This window comes from Elaeis guineensis, chromosome 1 (assembly GCF_000442705.2).
Source record: "Elaeis guineensis isolate ETL-2024a chromosome 1, EG11, whole genome shotgun sequence".
Taxonomy (NCBI): Eukaryota; Viridiplantae; Streptophyta; class Magnoliopsida; order Arecales; family Arecaceae; genus Elaeis; species Elaeis guineensis.
This window is the reverse complement of record NC_025993.2, coordinates 107,127,723-107,144,755: the sequence shown is the minus strand read 5'-3', so window position 1 is coordinate 107,144,755 and position 17,033 is coordinate 107,127,723. Positions and strand designations below refer to the sequence as shown.

Sequence of the window (17,033 nt, the reverse complement as noted above, 5' to 3'; positions counted from 1 at the left end):
GTCTTTCCTTCTTTCCCCATGCATGGATTCACGTAGCTCTGACTTCAAACCATGTACAATGATATAATACTTTATTTGAAATTATAATTAGTCAAGATAACATTTTTTAGAAAAAATAAATGAAGTCTGATAAGATAAATTTCTCAACAAAAATGTGACTATTAGGGAACATGGCAGTAGATGGAAGTTTTGATGTCCATGGTACTAAGGTATGCAGAAGATCCGAATCATTCATTGAACCCTTCCAGATAATTTGATCAGAGTCAACTTGTGGTCCTTCCAATTTTTGTGCCATATCATTGGCATACCTAAATGGTGACCATGTCTCGCTCTAGTATGATAGATTTCGTCATTATACCTAAATGACCGTTACTTGATCTCAGTCACTAAAAGAAACTAATAGTTAATAATGTCCACTTGCTGCATCCACTTATTTAGAAAACCAAATAGACGGTCACGATTTCGAATCCATCACGGGTACAGTGATTTCACGTGAACCTTCTTTGGACGGTTGGGGATTCGGCAATCAAAGTTCCTACTAACAAACAAGCGAACTTTAGGAAAAGAGGGAAAAGGAAACTCTCCCCCCTTCTCCGTCCGAAAGGATCTTCTGTGGCAAGAATAAGAGAAGCCACCCGGCTTCGCCGTCTACCGCCAAAACCCAGTTTCTCCGCCGGAGAAGAGGGGATTGAAACCCCAGAACGGCCTTGCAATCCCGATCCGCTTCGAATCGTTGGAATCCATCGATTCTGGGCAAGATCTGGTCCATTTCACGGCGGGAATCGCGGTTCCGTTTGGCCGGGATTTAAGGACGCCGGAGAGGAAATGGTGGCTTTCTGAGACGACTTTGATTCATGTTTTTTTTTGTTGAAAAACTTGAGGTGTAGGGATGCTAATCTCGAGGAGGACTTGGGGCACTGATCACATATGTTTCGGCGTATGCGATCCCTCGTCGGCCTGAATCCGAAGAGCCCCCCGCCGAAGAGACTGCTTAATGCAAGGCCTCCGACGTGGCAGCGGAGGGCTGTACGATTCAAGCCTCCAGATATGTTGGACACCGTCCATGAGATCGCTATTTATATCCATCGCTTCCACAATCTTGATCTCTTTCAACAAGGGTATTGAAATCTTTTCTAATTTTTAGAAACGTGAAGTTTTATTTGTTTCTAATTTTAAAGTCATGATCTTCTAAACGTTCAGCCTTTGCCGAAGAATTTCCCTTTTTTTTTATTCTAAAGTTATGAAAAATTCATCTTTTCGGATGTTCAAATCACTATTCTGACGCATATCTGTTGGAATCGTAGGTGGTATCAGATAAAGATAAGCGTAAGATGGGAGGATAACCAGATATCATGTGGTACTCCGGCTAGAGTTATTCAGTATGAAGGTACTTATTCTAGCTGAAGTGCTTGAATTGGTGAAGATAAATTGTAATATTTATGAAATTACATGATCATGGGAAAGGATTTTGTTTTTGGGATTGGAAGACTCCAACTAAAAACAACAAAAAATGTTTTAGATGCAAGGGATGAATTTAGATTCCTAGTTGCTAATCGAAATTGGTACTGTGATCTCCTTGTAATGTTCCAATATTGATGCATAAATATCATGGAAATGTGGTTTAAGTTTTATTACACAGGGATGAAATCAGCTGCATGCTTGATATCTCTGCTTATTGCTGCATGTGTGGAATCCATCTGAAAATGATACAACCTGCCATCTATCCTCTAACTGCAGAATATTTGGATAGGAACTAGAAAGGCGTTATGATTTCTTTGTTTTGATTTGACTGTTGCTGAGTGTTTTGGAAATCTTTTTAATATGCTGTCTGCTTTACAGTTTGCATATAAATTTTTGATATTTCACTCTCCATGCAGTTTTGAGAGCAAATGCATGTTCTTCCGGTTTGTTTTCTCACAGACACACACATGCACACAGACACGTACACACTCTCTCTCTGACTCCTTAAATTATGAGACTAAGATACACCATAACAGATGGTATGGTGTAACCGGTTTGGTACTAGTACATGGTATGGAGAGTGTACCGATCTGGCTATGCCAAACTAGCCCCTATACCGGGCATATGGATATAGTAACAGGATGGCACCAGTATAGGCCCCGATGCTGAGACTGTGTGCCTTGTATGAGATTAATTTTATATTTATTCATTTTGCATAATTAGCTAGTGGAGAGATAAATTAAAAAAAAAAGAAATAATTGATAGGAAGGATTGAATGAGGTTGTAGAAATATCACCCAACACTCTTTTGCCTGCACTGGTCTTTTACTATCTTGTACTTTTCTTTATAATTTGAACTTCAGCTAATAGGAAATGACATGCTAGGTGGGTTGTGCAGCTCCTGATGTAGCCCCAGATGATATCTTTGGTGTTTGGAGAATAGATGATGCTGATCACAGTTTCTCTACACAACCCTTCCGAATCAAATATGCTAGACAGGATGTTCTTCTGTCTGTTATGGTCTCTTTTAATTTAACTATAGGCAAAGATGAGGTTGGCATGGTTTTTCATCTTCTTCTTGGAGTTTATGTTCATTTTCTTGGTTAACAATGCTCCATTCATTTTGATTTCCAGAGCCCATTGACATCTGCCGTAATACTAAAGTTTGAGCTCATGTATGCTCCAATATTAGAAAATGGGTGAGTGGAAAAGCTTAATCATGATTTTTGGCTTTCTTGAATGGCATCTCTGTGTTTCTTTCAGTCTTCTCTGTATGATTGATTAATCATGCAATCATAGTGCAATTATGTCTGAATTCTTTCTGGTTCATGTCACAGCCCTGAGATGCAGGCTTCTTTTGATGCTGTTTCAGCTGCATTCCATGAATTCAGGATTCCTCCTAAAGCACTTCTGGGTTTGCATTCATATTGTCCCATTCATTTTGATGCTTTCCATGCAGTGCTTGTCGACCTCAGCATACATGTTGTTTTTCTGAAAGCAGCAACTTACACCCGTGCACAGAAGGTATCCAGGTTTGTGATAGTTTCAGTTTTTAAGGTGGATTGTCTACCTGCTAGAACATATTTTATGTATACTTATTATTTTCATTGTCTTGTTGAACTTGAACATATCAGTACATCTCATGTGGTGGGAAATCATGCTGAAGAACATCATGAAGAGCCCAATCAAGTATGTACCCACATCAAGTTCTTATTCTTCTATGTGCTGCATGATGACTTGTACATAGAGTAAGCATGCAGCATAACATCATTATTATACATCATACCTGTATAGCAAATAATGTAACTTGAGCATGTGTTGATTAAATTATGGGCTGTTAGTTAATAATCAGATTAATCATACCTTTTGATGTGGAATTTTATGCTCGCTCAAGTTTTGGTTTTGTTTGAGCTATTTTCTCAAATGTGATCATCATAGTTTACTCAAAAGTGGGATTTGTGCTGCTGTTAGCATGGTCTGAATCAGTCATGCACTGTTCATAAATTTACCTAGCACAAATTATGAAATTACAATTTGGTGTTTAGGACCACTCTCTTTCCATCTTTGACATCTTTTAGACAATGCCTTAATGGGACTTGGTGTCCTTTACATATCTGCTATTCTCAAAGAGTGGGACCGGAAGTTCATGTGTTGATTGATTGTGTTTGCTTTTTTTCATGGAGGCTTCTGAAGGAGAATTTTTTTATTATTATTTCTAATTTTAAGGACAAAGGCAGGATAACCTTTGTGTTGGCATCAAAATAAGTTTTCTTTCTAATAATTTATATAATAAGGGCAGGATTCTTTTGGATCTTAAGGATATGCCTCATCATAATCATTTATTATTATTTTTTAAATGCAAGAGTTCTTTGGTACTTATGTATACAACATTCCTTTTCTTTTCCTCTTTTTTTTTTTGCCCCACTTTCTAATAGTTTGAAGAAATGTGTATATCAAAGTTGACCTGAAGCTCACTGTTTGCTCACCTCAGTATTGGGCAAAAGTTTAAGATGTTTTTTTTTTATTGGTTGGGGCAGCAATTTTAAATTGGGATCTACCAATCCACCTGAACCCACGCCAAATTAGTGGATTTGGGTCGGGAATTTCTATTGGCTGGATATGGTTTACCGAGACTCACCCAACCTGAGGCAGACCTGATTATAAATGAATCAGGTAGGGTTCAAATCATCAACTTGATGGGTCACCATGGATCAAATAGATCTTGAGTATCCTACCAAAATCCATTGGATAGTGGTAATTGTGCAATGGGCTATGGCTTAGCTTATGATTCTTTAGACGATAAGAAGGTTGCATAATTAAGGGTTAAGAAAATAAAAAACTCCAGAGAAAAGTGGAGACAAAAATATGTTTAAAAATTATCAATTTTTCCCACTTTAATTTGTTCTCCTTGCCTTTTACCTGTATTTGAACATCAATCCTAAGTCCCTTTTTTAACATTTTTTATTTTCATTTACTAAGGTAATGATAGAGAATTAAAGTGTAAATTAGGTTTTATAACCATGTTTTTAGAGCCAAATATCTGGTAGTCAACTCTTAAGTGAGAATTTTGACATGCTATCTATAGCAGTAATACAATACAATGCTTTTTGTAGTGCTTTGAGATCTATTCAAGTCTTCTTATTCAAAGCTAATCTGCAATATTTTTTCTCAGCATGTTCACCATAAAAGCTAAACTTTAATATGTTATGCTCAGATATTGGGTCAAACGTGGACCTTGAAAGCAGTTAAACTTATTAAGCTATTGTTAGCTTCCCGTGAATTAATTCTCGGAGAACTCCAAAAGATCAGCAAAGCTATTGGTGAAACAATTGATGATTTAAATAATGCTGACTTGAATCTTGGTAGACTTGAGTCAATTAGTTCTTCAAGAACAGATTCTTCTACAGCCAGTTTGGACATTTCTGGAATGAATATGGGTGTGGAGCAATTGGTTGGCATTTTGCACAATATTTTGGAGGTACCCTCTTTTTGTAATATTATGTTCTCCATTCCATTCCTTCCATGCAGAATTTTCTGGTGTTTCTTATTTTTTGCTACAACATATCTGTATCACGAACCTGTTGGTTAAGTTTTACTTCTTTGTGCTTATGCAGAAATCAAATGGTGTGATTGAGTTTGGAAATGATGTCATGCTCTACACACTATCCAAGGAAGAGCTGTTGGATGTATTTTTCACTGTGGGCAACCAACTTTCATTTATATGGAATGCATTTTTGAAGTTTCATAGGTGCAGTAGATTCTCTCAGTGTCTGTTTCTTAGTCCTTCTTTTGTCATATTGGAGTTTTGTATGGCTTTGATTTAAATAGGAGTTATTCTTTGTTCAGAATGAATTTTCTGGAAGTTTTAATTGTAATTTATTTGAACATCCATTTTTTTTCAACAGTGTGAAACAATGACTATCAGAGTTCCAATTTATATTTTCTTGATAATTTTGCATCTGAATTCATAATTAGAACAACTTGGCTGCTGTGCCTCTGAAAAAAGATGTTTACATATACTCTACTGCAAGAACATGTTATTTTCCTGTGAGAGTGATGTCATTTTGTTGTAGATGTCATATAAACATGTTTGATTGACAGTTCTCTTTCTGCGTACCTCCTTTAGAAGGCATTATCTGTCTAAAATTTGGAAGTCTTTGGTTGGCTTTAGTGACTCCTGGACCATTTAATCATCACATACCATTTCAGCTTCAATTTTAATGCTCCTAATTTATGATGATGATATACATATTTCCACTGGAACCAGCACTCAAGTCATATTACTTTCATAACAATCACTGCCTGATTTTCAGTCTCACATACCAATCTCCTAACTATGTGCTGGACTTGCTACAGGCAGCTACATATTGCATCATTGAAACAATATGCTTTCTTTGAATGAGATGACATCATGAAAACTTATCTCTGATTAACTGTACACACATGAGCATGCACACCCACACCCACCACCAGCCTAGCTACCCACAAGCACACATGTATATTGCAGTGGAATTCAGATATCATATTCGTTCATTTGTCAAGTATGCCTAAGACAAGCTATCTTCACTTTGTAAATCCAGAATTTGCAGATGGAGATGATCTTGATTCATCATTTTTCATATATAGCATAGGTACTACAGTCAGCTTTGTTCATATGACATTTTGAGTAGGTGGAAGCACATGTCCAGGTTCCGTTGTTTGACATCTTCATTTGATCTGAATTTACGTTACTACAGGGACACTTAAGCCTTTTTGTGCAAAGTTAATAAGAAGTTCAACTTTGTCATCAAGGAGTTTAGATTGTTTAGAGAAATACCATAATAATTATCTAGGTTTAGTAATTGAATGGGCATATTTAGGTTTGCTGAATGCTTTGTCAAATAACTTTATTAAAGCAGTGTTATTTGAGCTTATCATGGTGATCTGTCATTATGGCATCAATGATGATGTTGATCATGATATGTCCCCATTTGAGCATTCTTAAACCTATGTATGTTTGTTTTATAAATATTATAGTTACCTGCCCCTTTATTTTACCATATGAAGAGCAAGAGTTTGATTTAAGGTCTAGTCTTTGTCCAATGTCCATACCCATTCGCCATTTAGATGTGCTAATGCCAAATCCTTTTCTGGATTGGATCAATGTTCTGGATTCATGTCATACAGACATGTCTAATGGCATTGATCTTGGGCACTTTTATGACTAATTCTCCACACAAAATAAAGCATTTCAGGATACTGTACACCTGCACTCATATGTATGGTTGTTTTGCACATAAATGCAGTGAATAGCATATACACTTAATTGCATGTGATGCTGCATGTCATGGTGAGCCAAACTTATACAACATCATCACAAGTGAAAGAAACTTTCAGTCTTTAATGTTATGCTCTGGATTTTAGGATTCCTGGTCATTGAGAAGGATTTAAATGCTAATTTTTCTGTGTCCTTAATATTTTAAGCTGATAAGAACAAACACTAGAGCCTTGATATTGCTTTAAGATTTTAAGCTGCTTCTCAGTACACTTCTGAGACTAGACAGCTTTAATTGCTTGGTTTCCACTCAATACATTCATACTCTTGCTCAAGATGTCCTTCAATCTATTTTTTGTCTTGAATTGCTTAAGTTGCATGTTGACTTGAAATTTTTAGATACATTTTGACATCACTAGACAGATCTTACTGCATTTGGCTTTAAACTCGAAACAGCTCTTATAACAGAAATTGCTCTGTTTCACTCCAGGATAAATAGGATTAGGATAATCGAGCATCTATATGATGCTTGGGCTTCTGATCGAAAAGCAGAATGGTCTATATGGATGATTCATTCGAAGATTGAAATTCCTCACCGTTATTTGAGAAGTGGAGTGGATGATTCTTCTCACCATAATGGACTTGGAAAAGTTGGAACTCCACGAAAATCCAGTGAGGATGTAACTATGTCTCCGAGCCCAAAACTTTCGTATCATTTTCCTGACATTAATAATTAAACTTATTTTCTGTATTTTCGAAGTTCGTAGAATTTCTTGTCGAATATCATATGCAAGGTCATTTAACATAGACTCAATAGTTTGGTTATTTGTGTTTGCAGCCTGCACAGAGTTCGATTATGAGAGCTGAACTGCATAGAAAAAGTATTGGACAAATGAAGGTGAGATATTTTTAAGGTTGGAATGTTTTCAGTGGTTGAATATATGATGTTTCCAGGAGACTCTAAAACTTGTGAGCTTTTTGCAGATTAACAATCAGTCTGTTCAAGACATGCAAATCTTTGGTGATCCTTCTCATGTTCCTGTCATTCTTGTAGAGCAACATATCATGAATGTTCCACTGCATGATTCTGGTGACAATTCGCTGTTGCACTCTCTAAATCATAATGTGATGGCTGCAATATCTACACAGACTGGAGAAAGGACAGCACCAAAACTTGGATTTGGTGCCAAAAAAAATGGTCGCATACTGAAAGTAGTTGTCTTTGTGCATGGATTCCAGGCATGTGCTCCACCTTCAATGGCACTTTTTTATTTAATATGCTTTTCATATTCTAGAAATTAATGTGTTGCATAAAACGATGGAGTTGTTTGATTGCTCCAGCATGACTTGCCCAGTTGCCCTGTTTCTTTGACTTTGGATGACGATTCCAGTTGATTATTGTTACCCTTATAATTATCTTATCATCTGTATATACATAGCATACAAAATAAAGTCAGTGATTCCTGTCCACTGCCTGCATGTTCTTTTGCATGCTCAGACATCTGATTAATTCACACATAGATCTATGCTAAAATGAGTTTGGGAAATCTGCATGATTGGTCACAGCACACTCCTTGTCTTCTTTATTGGCTTCCATTATCTAATTTCTTTTCTAGTCGTCAAAAACTTGATGTCTTGGCCCTTTGATTGCTACTCTACTGCTCTGTCCGACTTCTTTTATCCAAATTTTGTAGCTTGTCTTTTAAAGAATACTCACATCCTTTAATTCTTTTGTATTGTTTTCCTTCATTGTTTTAGACATGTTTTTTCATTAAGAATTGTCTTTAGTCACCAGTCATGGCACTTTGTTTCTATATCCTCCACAAATTAAAGACTTTGCACATGACACACTTACAAATTCTTCTTTAAGAATCAATTGCATGATTAAATGTCCACCATCATGCCATACATGCATATGTAATATTGCTTTGCTTTGATGCCTTTTACCTTGATATTATTCAAATTTTATTGTTTTATGTGAATTTGATTTCTCTTTACCAAATAAATTCCTGATTGGAGATATATCATATAATGTATAAAAAGGGGGATCAGCATGCCTTTCATGCTTAGTGAACCTCCCGCAAAAAACTATATTTTGTTGATACAGGACTATTTCATAATTGGCTATGAAAAAAAGGTTTTTGTTTGATGCACTTCCACATCTTTATTGATTCTTATATGTTGTTTAATTGCTTTCTTGTAGTTGCTGCAGTTGTAGATAAACACTTGCCTTTATTGGTAAGGGAATTAGTACTCTAAATTTAAAGAATTTTTCAGTAATGGAAACCTGCTCAAAAAATTTGTTGCTTTGTTTTCTGTTGAGGATCAGAATATATCTATACTCAATTTGTAGTTTTTTCCTTTTTCTTAAACCCTTTGTTCTTTAGGATGGGAGTTCGATGATTTTTACTGGAATAATCATGGACCCATGCTTTTATTTGCATGCTTTAAATTCACATTTTTTCACTACATGTCTATGCTTTGACAAGTTTGAAGCTAATCTAACTTTTCTCTTATAACTGCTTGATATAAAGGATAAAGCTATTTCTCCCTCATTAATTGCACCTACTCCAAAACCTTTTTGTGGCAACAGCAATGAAAAAAGGTAATATGGTGAAGAAGATAAGCAGTAAATAATAAATACTATTAAATTTGTTCTGTTTATGCAACTACCGCCACTTAAATATATATCAACTCTCTCCCTCTTACTATTGTTTATGACTAATATATAAATTACTCTGTTTAAAAGCTGTATTTTAATCTCTCTTCACTGACTGCTTTTAAAACTCGCACGTAATGAATTTACAATCTAAAACATGTCATACAACATTTGACTACATTACTATCTTTTTTAGTAATCTAGTCCAACCAGGATCCTTGCATATGGTTAGCAAAGCTTGCTGAGATGCTACGGAGATGCCCCAAGTAGTTTAACAAAAACTTTAAAGTAATTCTTTTTTTTTTCTTTTTTTTTGGTGGAATTTTGGACTAAATCAAACATGCTACAAAAACATAGCGAACCACATGGTGAATTATATTCCATATCACTTCTGACCTTTGAATAATCTTCATTATTTAAAAAATATCCTAACTAGACATGCTAGCCTGGTGAACCAGTCTATCCATGATCAGCATTTACTCATCATAAACAGATTTCTTCTATACCAAGATGAAAAGAAAGAAGAAGCCTTGTCGTTTCTACTTGAGATCCTTTTTTACCATTGGTTCTCATCTAGTCAGCTTCTTGAAATGGAATATTTGTATAAACTCTGTTTAGCTATCAAATTTACTCTTATATAATCCTTTAGAAAGGACGATCTTTAAAAATATTTAGCACGAAGTATGCAAGTTTTATGGTTTAGATAAACAAAGAACTATAAGATAGATGCTCAAAACTCAGAATCATCTGCGGGGGAGTGCAAAAGATAGTGCATATAATTCAGCCTTGATAATGTCTAATTGTGTGTGTTCATATTTTTATTGATCTCCAGTTTATTTCTATTTATGACCATGGTGTCTATGTATATCTCTTTAAGTGGTAGTTTAGTGAGAGAAGTCTTTCCATCTGTGACATTAATATATCCACTGCATGTACTGTGGCTTAGTTGACTCTTTCACTTAAATCTACACCAAAATAGGGACACCATCTGGATTTACGGCTTGTTCGGAATCAATGGCTTTTAATAGATCCTGGAGTTGAGTGTCTCATGTCGGAGACAAATGAAGAAAAGACATCTGGAGATTTCAGAGAAATGGGAAGCCGGTTGGCTGAAGAAGTGATTGCATTTATTAGAAGGAAAATGGATAAGCTTTCAAAGTATGGAGGCTGCAATGACATTAAGCTGAGCTTCGTTGGCCATTCCATTGGGAACATAATTATAAGAACCGCCTTAGCAGGTATTTATCCATAACTTCTATGATATTCCTTCCACACACTATCCATATATTATTCTAATAGTTGTTTTTAAATTAACAGAGAGCATGATGGCGCCTTTTCTAAAACACCTGCATACCTACATGTCAATATCTGGACCCCACTTGGGATATTGGTACAGCTCAAACTCTTTGTTCAATTCTGGGTTGTGGCTACTGAAGAAACTCAAAGGAGCTCAGTGCATTCATCAGCTTACTTTCAGTGACCACCCAGATCTCCAAAATACGTTTTTTTATGGGCTCTGCAAGGTAATGCAACCAGATTGTTTATCAGAGGGTTGTGTTGTGTTGTGATCTAGAGTGTGGCAAATGGTTGAACCAGTTTTTGTACGGTATTTTCTGACTCACAAACTCTTTTGTGATATTGTTGAATCTGCATTTTACAAATACATAACTTAGAAATAGACCTTAAGTTTTATATCTAGCAATGTTTATTTTCTTAAGCCATTAAAGCTTTAAAAATACAATCAATTTCCTTGACAAGAGACTGTAGGTACTTTTTTGATGGTGCATTTTCTACATCATCTTAATTATTCTAAACTCTAAAGATTGCTTTAACCATATTTATCCTAACAATTCTATTTTAGATAATCATTTTCATTGCCCTTCATTACCACCATTTTAAACGATCATTAATCAGCTTATTTTTTTTATTTATAGATGGTGATCTTTGTGTTCTGCTATTAGCTGGTTCAACTGTGACTAGTAGTGATTTAGTATCATATTTGCTGTTTTTTTTTGGGAGATGAATGATGAGAGGCCAGAATAGAAAAGGTGTGAAAACACCAGTAAGCTTGATGCTGTGGGATAGGCTTGATTCAGGGTTGTTTTACTCATGAATCAGTTGTGAGGATCCACCATGTGCCGGTACCTAGTAGGTATGGTATGTACTGTCCGGTATGGACTGATATGACCCGTAATCTAGTCCTTTGCTTACAGTCAGGGAATGCTGTACTGGGTCGAACCGTTCGGTGCGGGGTGTGCCGAACCGTACTGACGGGGAACCGAGACGGTTCTGGCATGGAAAACGGCATATGCCGGTGCCGGGAAAGAAAAGAGAGAAAAAGAGGAAAAAGAGAGGAAGAGAAAGAGAGAGGAAGAAAAAGAGGGAGGGGGGGTCCGCCGGAGGGGCCGCCGGCGGGCCGTCGTGGCCATCGGGCGGCGTAAACGCCTCCCGTGGCTCCGCAGTGTGAAACAGCGATGACCCGCCCCTGTTTCCCGTATTTTTTTTTAAAAAAAAAATTTAAATGAAGCTGACATAGGGTTCACTTAAGTGATGTCGGCAAACCCAGTGCCGGCTTCATTTAAAAAAAGTTTTTTTAGAAAAAACACGGAAACAGGGGCAGATCGCCCCTATTTCACGCCGCGGAGCCGCAGGGGGCGTAAATGCCACCTGCGGGCCACGGCGGCCCGTCGGAGGCCCTCCGACGGCCCCTCCGGCAGACCTCCCTTCCTTTTTTTCTTTCTTCCTCCCTCTCTCTCTTTCTCTCTTTTTCTTCTCCGGTTCGGCTCCGTTTTCCTTTGTCATCTGGCCTCGGTTCGAAATGGAACAAGGGTGTGCCGAACTATACCGCCGGCCGGCCAATACGGCCGTCGGTACCGGTTCTGCAAACCTTGCTCACAGTGGTAGGAAAGGTATAATATATGGACCTGTTTGGCTACATCTGGAAGGATAGCTAGGATTGGAGTGCAGGGTGGAAGGGAGGGAGGAAGAGGGAGAGGGAGAGGGAGAGTGTGGAGTTTCACGCTCCTCTTGAGGTCTTCTTTTTAATCCCACAAGAAGCAGGCTAGGTTAACCCCATGCATTCCCTCTCCCATTCCCTCCCACTCTGCACTCTTTCAGCCCATCCTGTGGAATTTAGCCAAACATGCCCTGTGTATTTTTCCCTTATCCCACTTGTTATGACTTATGAACTAGGGATTTTGATGCATTTAGGAGGAGGTTCCCTTCATGCCTATTGACCAATAAAAGAGCTGCACAACCTGATCATAGCTAATGCACATCACCGAAATGCTTAATGTTTTCATTATTATTACTCTTAGGTGGAAGATTAATTAGTTCTCATGAAAAACCTTACTATATGATCACTACAACTGTGGGTAGTACCGTAGTAGTTCCGTTGAGAAGATAATACTTTGTAGCCTGACTACCTCTCTGATTTCAATCTCTAACCAATCTTAGCTCTTTTAAAATTCGCTCTTCAAATCCATTCCAACTGTTGATATGATTTGTATTTTCCCACTCGTTAAACATCCATTTGCACGCGCATGGATGCTAGTTTATTGTGTCCAAACAAGTTTTGACTAGAGGGCTACGTATGTCTTGAGTGCTGTAGATATATTACAGACAAAATTATTGCTCACAAATTAAAAAAATTCTTTTTGTTTATCCTTTTTCAGCAGAAGACATTGGCGAACTTTAAGAACATCATCCTATTATCTTCCCCACAGGTATTGCTTCTTTCTTCATTGATAAGAATTGCTCTTCTTTCTCTGATAGTTTCAGTTTATAGTGAGAGAGATGGGATGATTATGCTGTTAACATACTCTTGAAGGCATGTCATCAAGCATCAAAGTATGATACCAATCTGGAAACCTTTTCTCTTTTTATCACCTCTTTAATATATTTCCTTTCCACACTAGGGACTCTTCACTTACTTTCCTAATCAAATATAAAAAAAATTGGATTGGACCTACATATTTTTTTAATTCCTTTTGAACTCCCTTATTAAATGGTTGGAAAAATTATAGTTTGACCCCCCTAAGTTTGGGCGATTCATATACACACCCTTTCATCTTTAAAATTTTTCAAAGTGGCCTTTAAATTTCCAAATCATTCCAAAGTGGTCCTGCTGTAAAAATCTTTGTTAACAGAGAGGTGGCATGTGACATCATGAAAATGCTCTTAGTATCTTATTGGTGGCCAGGAGATAAGAGATGATGGGAAGGGGGATGTGGTGGAGAGAGGAAGCGGTTGGGATGGCGATAGGGATATAAGAGAGGATGGGGAAGGGGCTATGGTAGAGGGGAAAGGAGACATGTGGGATGGTGGTGGGGAAAAGAGAGGATGGGGAGGGGACTGCAGTGGAGTGGGGAGGAGGCAGTTGGGATGGCGGCAAGGAGATAAGAGAGGATGGGAGGGGGCTGTAGTGGAGAGAGGAGGCAGTTGGGATGGTGGCGGGGAGATTAGAGAGTATAGTTAGGGGGCTGCAGTGGAGGGGAGAGGAGGTGGGTGGGATGGTGATGGGAGGATAAGGACGGACAGAGAGGAGGCTCTGGCAGTGAGGAGAGGTGGTGGGTGGGATGATGGTGGGGAGATAAGGGAGGATGGGGAGGAGGCTTCATTGGAGGAGAGATGAGGCGGGTGGGATAGTGATGGGTATATAAGAGAGGATGGGGAGGAAGCTTGAGTGGGGGATGGGGAGTGAGGGAGTGTTTCCATCTTCATCTTCACCACCACCAAACATAATCCAAGTTATTATTAGATAAGTTTTGACGTTCTATTCTTTTAACAATAAACCGATTTTAATTTTTATGAAAATTGAAAAAAATGATATTCATCCATGGCTTGTTTGGAATGTCAATAAATGCTGGATAATTGCTGTGAAGGGAGGAAAGGAGCGGAGGGTCTGAACAAAATGATTGGGATTGGGGTAATGGAATGGATGTTAAAAGATGTCTGAAGAGGGTGAGGGCATTTTGGACATTTGAATTGACAGGCTAATTGCATTGGCTTGTCTAACTCATCACTTTGGAACGATTTAGAAACTTGAAGGGGTCACTTTGAAATTTTTTTAAAGACGAGGGTTGTGTGTGAGAAGCGCCCAAACTTGAGAACTGTAATTTGGCCTAAATATTTTTAGTCCTTTGTTATAAATAGTAAATAATCTAAATTAAAATGTAGGTAATATTAACAAATGCATATGATTGCTCAATCCGACATTAGCTTGTGCTGAAACTTAGATATGTCTTTCACTTTCAAGACTGACTGCATTCATGTTCATAATCTAATTTAAAATTTCTGCATTCTCTCACTTTCAAGGCTCTCTGCATTTTCTTACATGTTCATAGTCCAATTTAAAATTTCTGCTGTGATTTGACAGTTTCTTCTTCTGTCGAAATGGCTATTGTCAATTAAGGTAACCAGCTACTTAGATGATGATGTGCTAGGTCAACACAAATAGATAAACTGGGAAACTTCTGCTAGAGAAAATGTGTTGATTCATATGAATTTGAGGCAGCTTGAGTATGCCTTGATTTCTACTGTATATTGGTTGCCCTTTTTGTTGCCTAACTATGTACATAAAATAATAGTACCTGTACACTGTATGAAATTGCCAAATGATTCTTCTACCTGACTTGGTTTATGTATGGATAACCACCTGTACATTTTTTTGGTTTATTTTACCGTGGAATGATTTCATAGGGGAAAAACAATCTCCAACAGCACAATTCTTTTCCCCTACCTTTACAGTCTAATCTAGTAAATTGTTGTCATCTAATTAACAAACATTAACTTAAGATTTGCTAGGATTATAATTTCAGAACAGATAAGATCTTGAAATAGGGTTCTTATGGGTTTATCTTCTGGTGACAATATGTGCTATTTTTTGAAATTATCTATGGGATGTTACGTTTATCACTTTATCGTGTCATTCATATTTTATGCTATAATATCATTCTTTTAAGCTAAAAAAGTTTCCTGCTTTTCATTAGTTAATACAAAAAACATAGAGCCAGTTCATGAAATCTATGATCCAAAGCTGGAAAAAATTTGACGTTCAACCTCCCCACCCTCCAGCACACAAACAGAAAAAAAAAAAGTAAAGAAAAAAAAAGTGAGAGGAAAGGGAGGGAAGAAACTCCAAACCCCACCTCCCCCACCCTATACTAATGCTTGACACCAGACATTGCAGTATCCAAGCAACCATGGAAGGTAAAAGAATGGCAGATACATTAGCAGGGGGGAAGAGAGCCTTTCGTTTAAGATTAAGTGCGAATGCAGATACTTCTTTTAGTTTGTTCCCTATTTATGTGAGTAACCCATCTTCTGCCATATATTGCCATCACAAGTACTTACTATATACAAAAGCCACTTCTTCTGTTTGTTTGTTTTCTTTTTATATGTGAAATAAGTTTTGTTTAAAAAAAAAATGCTATGACCTTCTCCAACCTTTTGATTGTTGCTGAAGAATTGATTCTTATATTGCCAAATTTCCTTAAAAATATTCTCTAAATAGCAGCAAATATGGTGCAAGATTAACACTAGTTGCTGTGTTTGACTTTTCCCCTTAATTTCTAAATATTATATAATTTGGTAACCAGTTATTTACAATGAGTATAAAACATATTATGGCTTATCAGCACTTTTCCCCCACTAAATTGCCTTCTTTTGCCAGGATGGTTATGTTCCTTATCATTCAGCCAGAATTGAGCTATGCCAAGCATCATCTTCGGATCACTCGAAGAAGGCAGGAGTCTTCATGGAAATGCTGAACAACTGCTTGGATCAGATTCGTGCTCCCTCATCTCAAAGGCGTGTTTTTATGCGCTGCGATGTGAACTTTGACCAATCCACTCAGGGAAGAAACCTGAATACAATCATTGGCCGAGCAGCACACATCGAGTTTCTAGAGACCGACATATTTGCTAAATTCATAATGTGGTCCTATCCAGAACTCTTCCTTTGACCATTACCCAAAGTTTTGACTGGTCGAATGATCGCTCTTTTGGCTGCAGCACCATTCCATATCAACATTAGGAGTAATCCATTAGCTGCTAAGAATGAGAAGTAACAAATTCCTTAGCTATTTACCAGAGGGAACTGGGCGTAGCCTGATGCTGGAATTAGAGTATTCTTGGTATAGGTTGTAAATTATGCAGTTGATAAACCTTCGGACACGGAGATCGGTAATCATTTATTAGCTTTAAGAAATGTAATTATGTATTTGTAAAGCTGCTGTTTAGGACAAAAATCTTTCAATGAGTATGTTCACATCAAAGGTTAGGGCACTTGAAGTCTAGGAGGTCACGTATGCTGCTTGGAGCGATGAACTGATGCTAGAATAAGCATCTCATATTTTTCCTGATACCCTTTGTTTCATCTGTATTACATGTATTGCATCGTAATGCTGGAAGGAGAATGTCCTTCTATACCTCTTATTATCCATTACTCTTCGCTTTTGTGCTTGTGAATTTATTCGGATGGCCATTAAATGGATCCTACTGCTGGTTTTATACATGATGTTGCCTTGCGACGGTATTAATTTTTTTAACCAGCTAACAAAATATTGAAGAGTACATTGTAGAATTGCTTTCACGGCGTCAGGCAAAGACCGCTACTTGATAGAGAGCTATCTTGATATTTTACTGATTTTAAAATCCTA

General features: G+C 37.4%; 1 protein-coding gene across 5 annotated transcripts; it reads left to right on the top strand.

The window, feature by feature from the left end:
- Nucleotides 1-560: 560 nt before the first annotated feature.
- LOC105038350 (uncharacterized) lies at nucleotides 561-16,814 on the top strand. 5 transcript variants are annotated; one of them, XR_003799794.2, is made up of 15 exons: nucleotides 561-1,118; nucleotides 1,305-1,387; nucleotides 2,359-2,513; nucleotides 2,595-2,659; nucleotides 2,798-2,992; nucleotides 3,095-3,149; nucleotides 4,675-4,938; nucleotides 5,075-5,208; nucleotides 7,205-7,394; nucleotides 7,553-7,612; nucleotides 7,699-7,953; nucleotides 10,353-10,611; nucleotides 10,691-10,979; nucleotides 13,048-13,098; nucleotides 16,047-16,134. XR_003799794.2 is itself a non-coding variant. In XM_010914134.3 (15 exons), exons 1-14 carry the CDS (start codon nucleotides 928-930, stop codon nucleotides 13,198-13,200), a joined length of 2,265 nt encoding a protein of 754 aa, XP_010912436.1. In that variant the 5' UTR covers nucleotides 561-927; the 3' UTR covers nucleotides 13,201-13,222; nucleotides 16,047-16,185. The 5 variants fall into 5 exon arrangements, 4 of the variants coding, with proteins under 4 accessions (XP_010912436.1, XP_010912435.1, XP_010912434.1 ...); XM_010914134.3 differs by having other exon boundaries at nucleotides 10,691-10,896; nucleotides 13,048-13,222; nucleotides 16,047-16,185; XM_010914133.4 differs by having other exon boundaries at nucleotides 562-1,118; nucleotides 10,691-10,896; nucleotides 13,051-13,098; nucleotides 16,047-16,814.
- The last annotated feature ends 219 nt before the right edge of the window (nucleotides 16,815-17,033 follow it).

Excerpts from the sequence above, each read along its gene's own strand:
- LOC105038350 (XM_010914132.4), top strand. The coding sequence starts at position 928 with ATGTTTCGGCGTATGCGATCCCTCGTCGGCCTGAATCCGAAGAGCCCC. Across the intron at positions 3,150-4,674 it reads ATCATGAAGAGCCCAATCAA|ATATTGGGTCAAACGTGGAC; the intron begins GTATGTACCCAC and ends TGTTATGCTCAG. Across the intron at positions 10,612-10,690 it reads TATAAGAACCGCCTTAGCAG|AGAGCATGATGGCGCCTTTT; the intron begins GTATTTATCCAT and ends TTAAATTAACAG.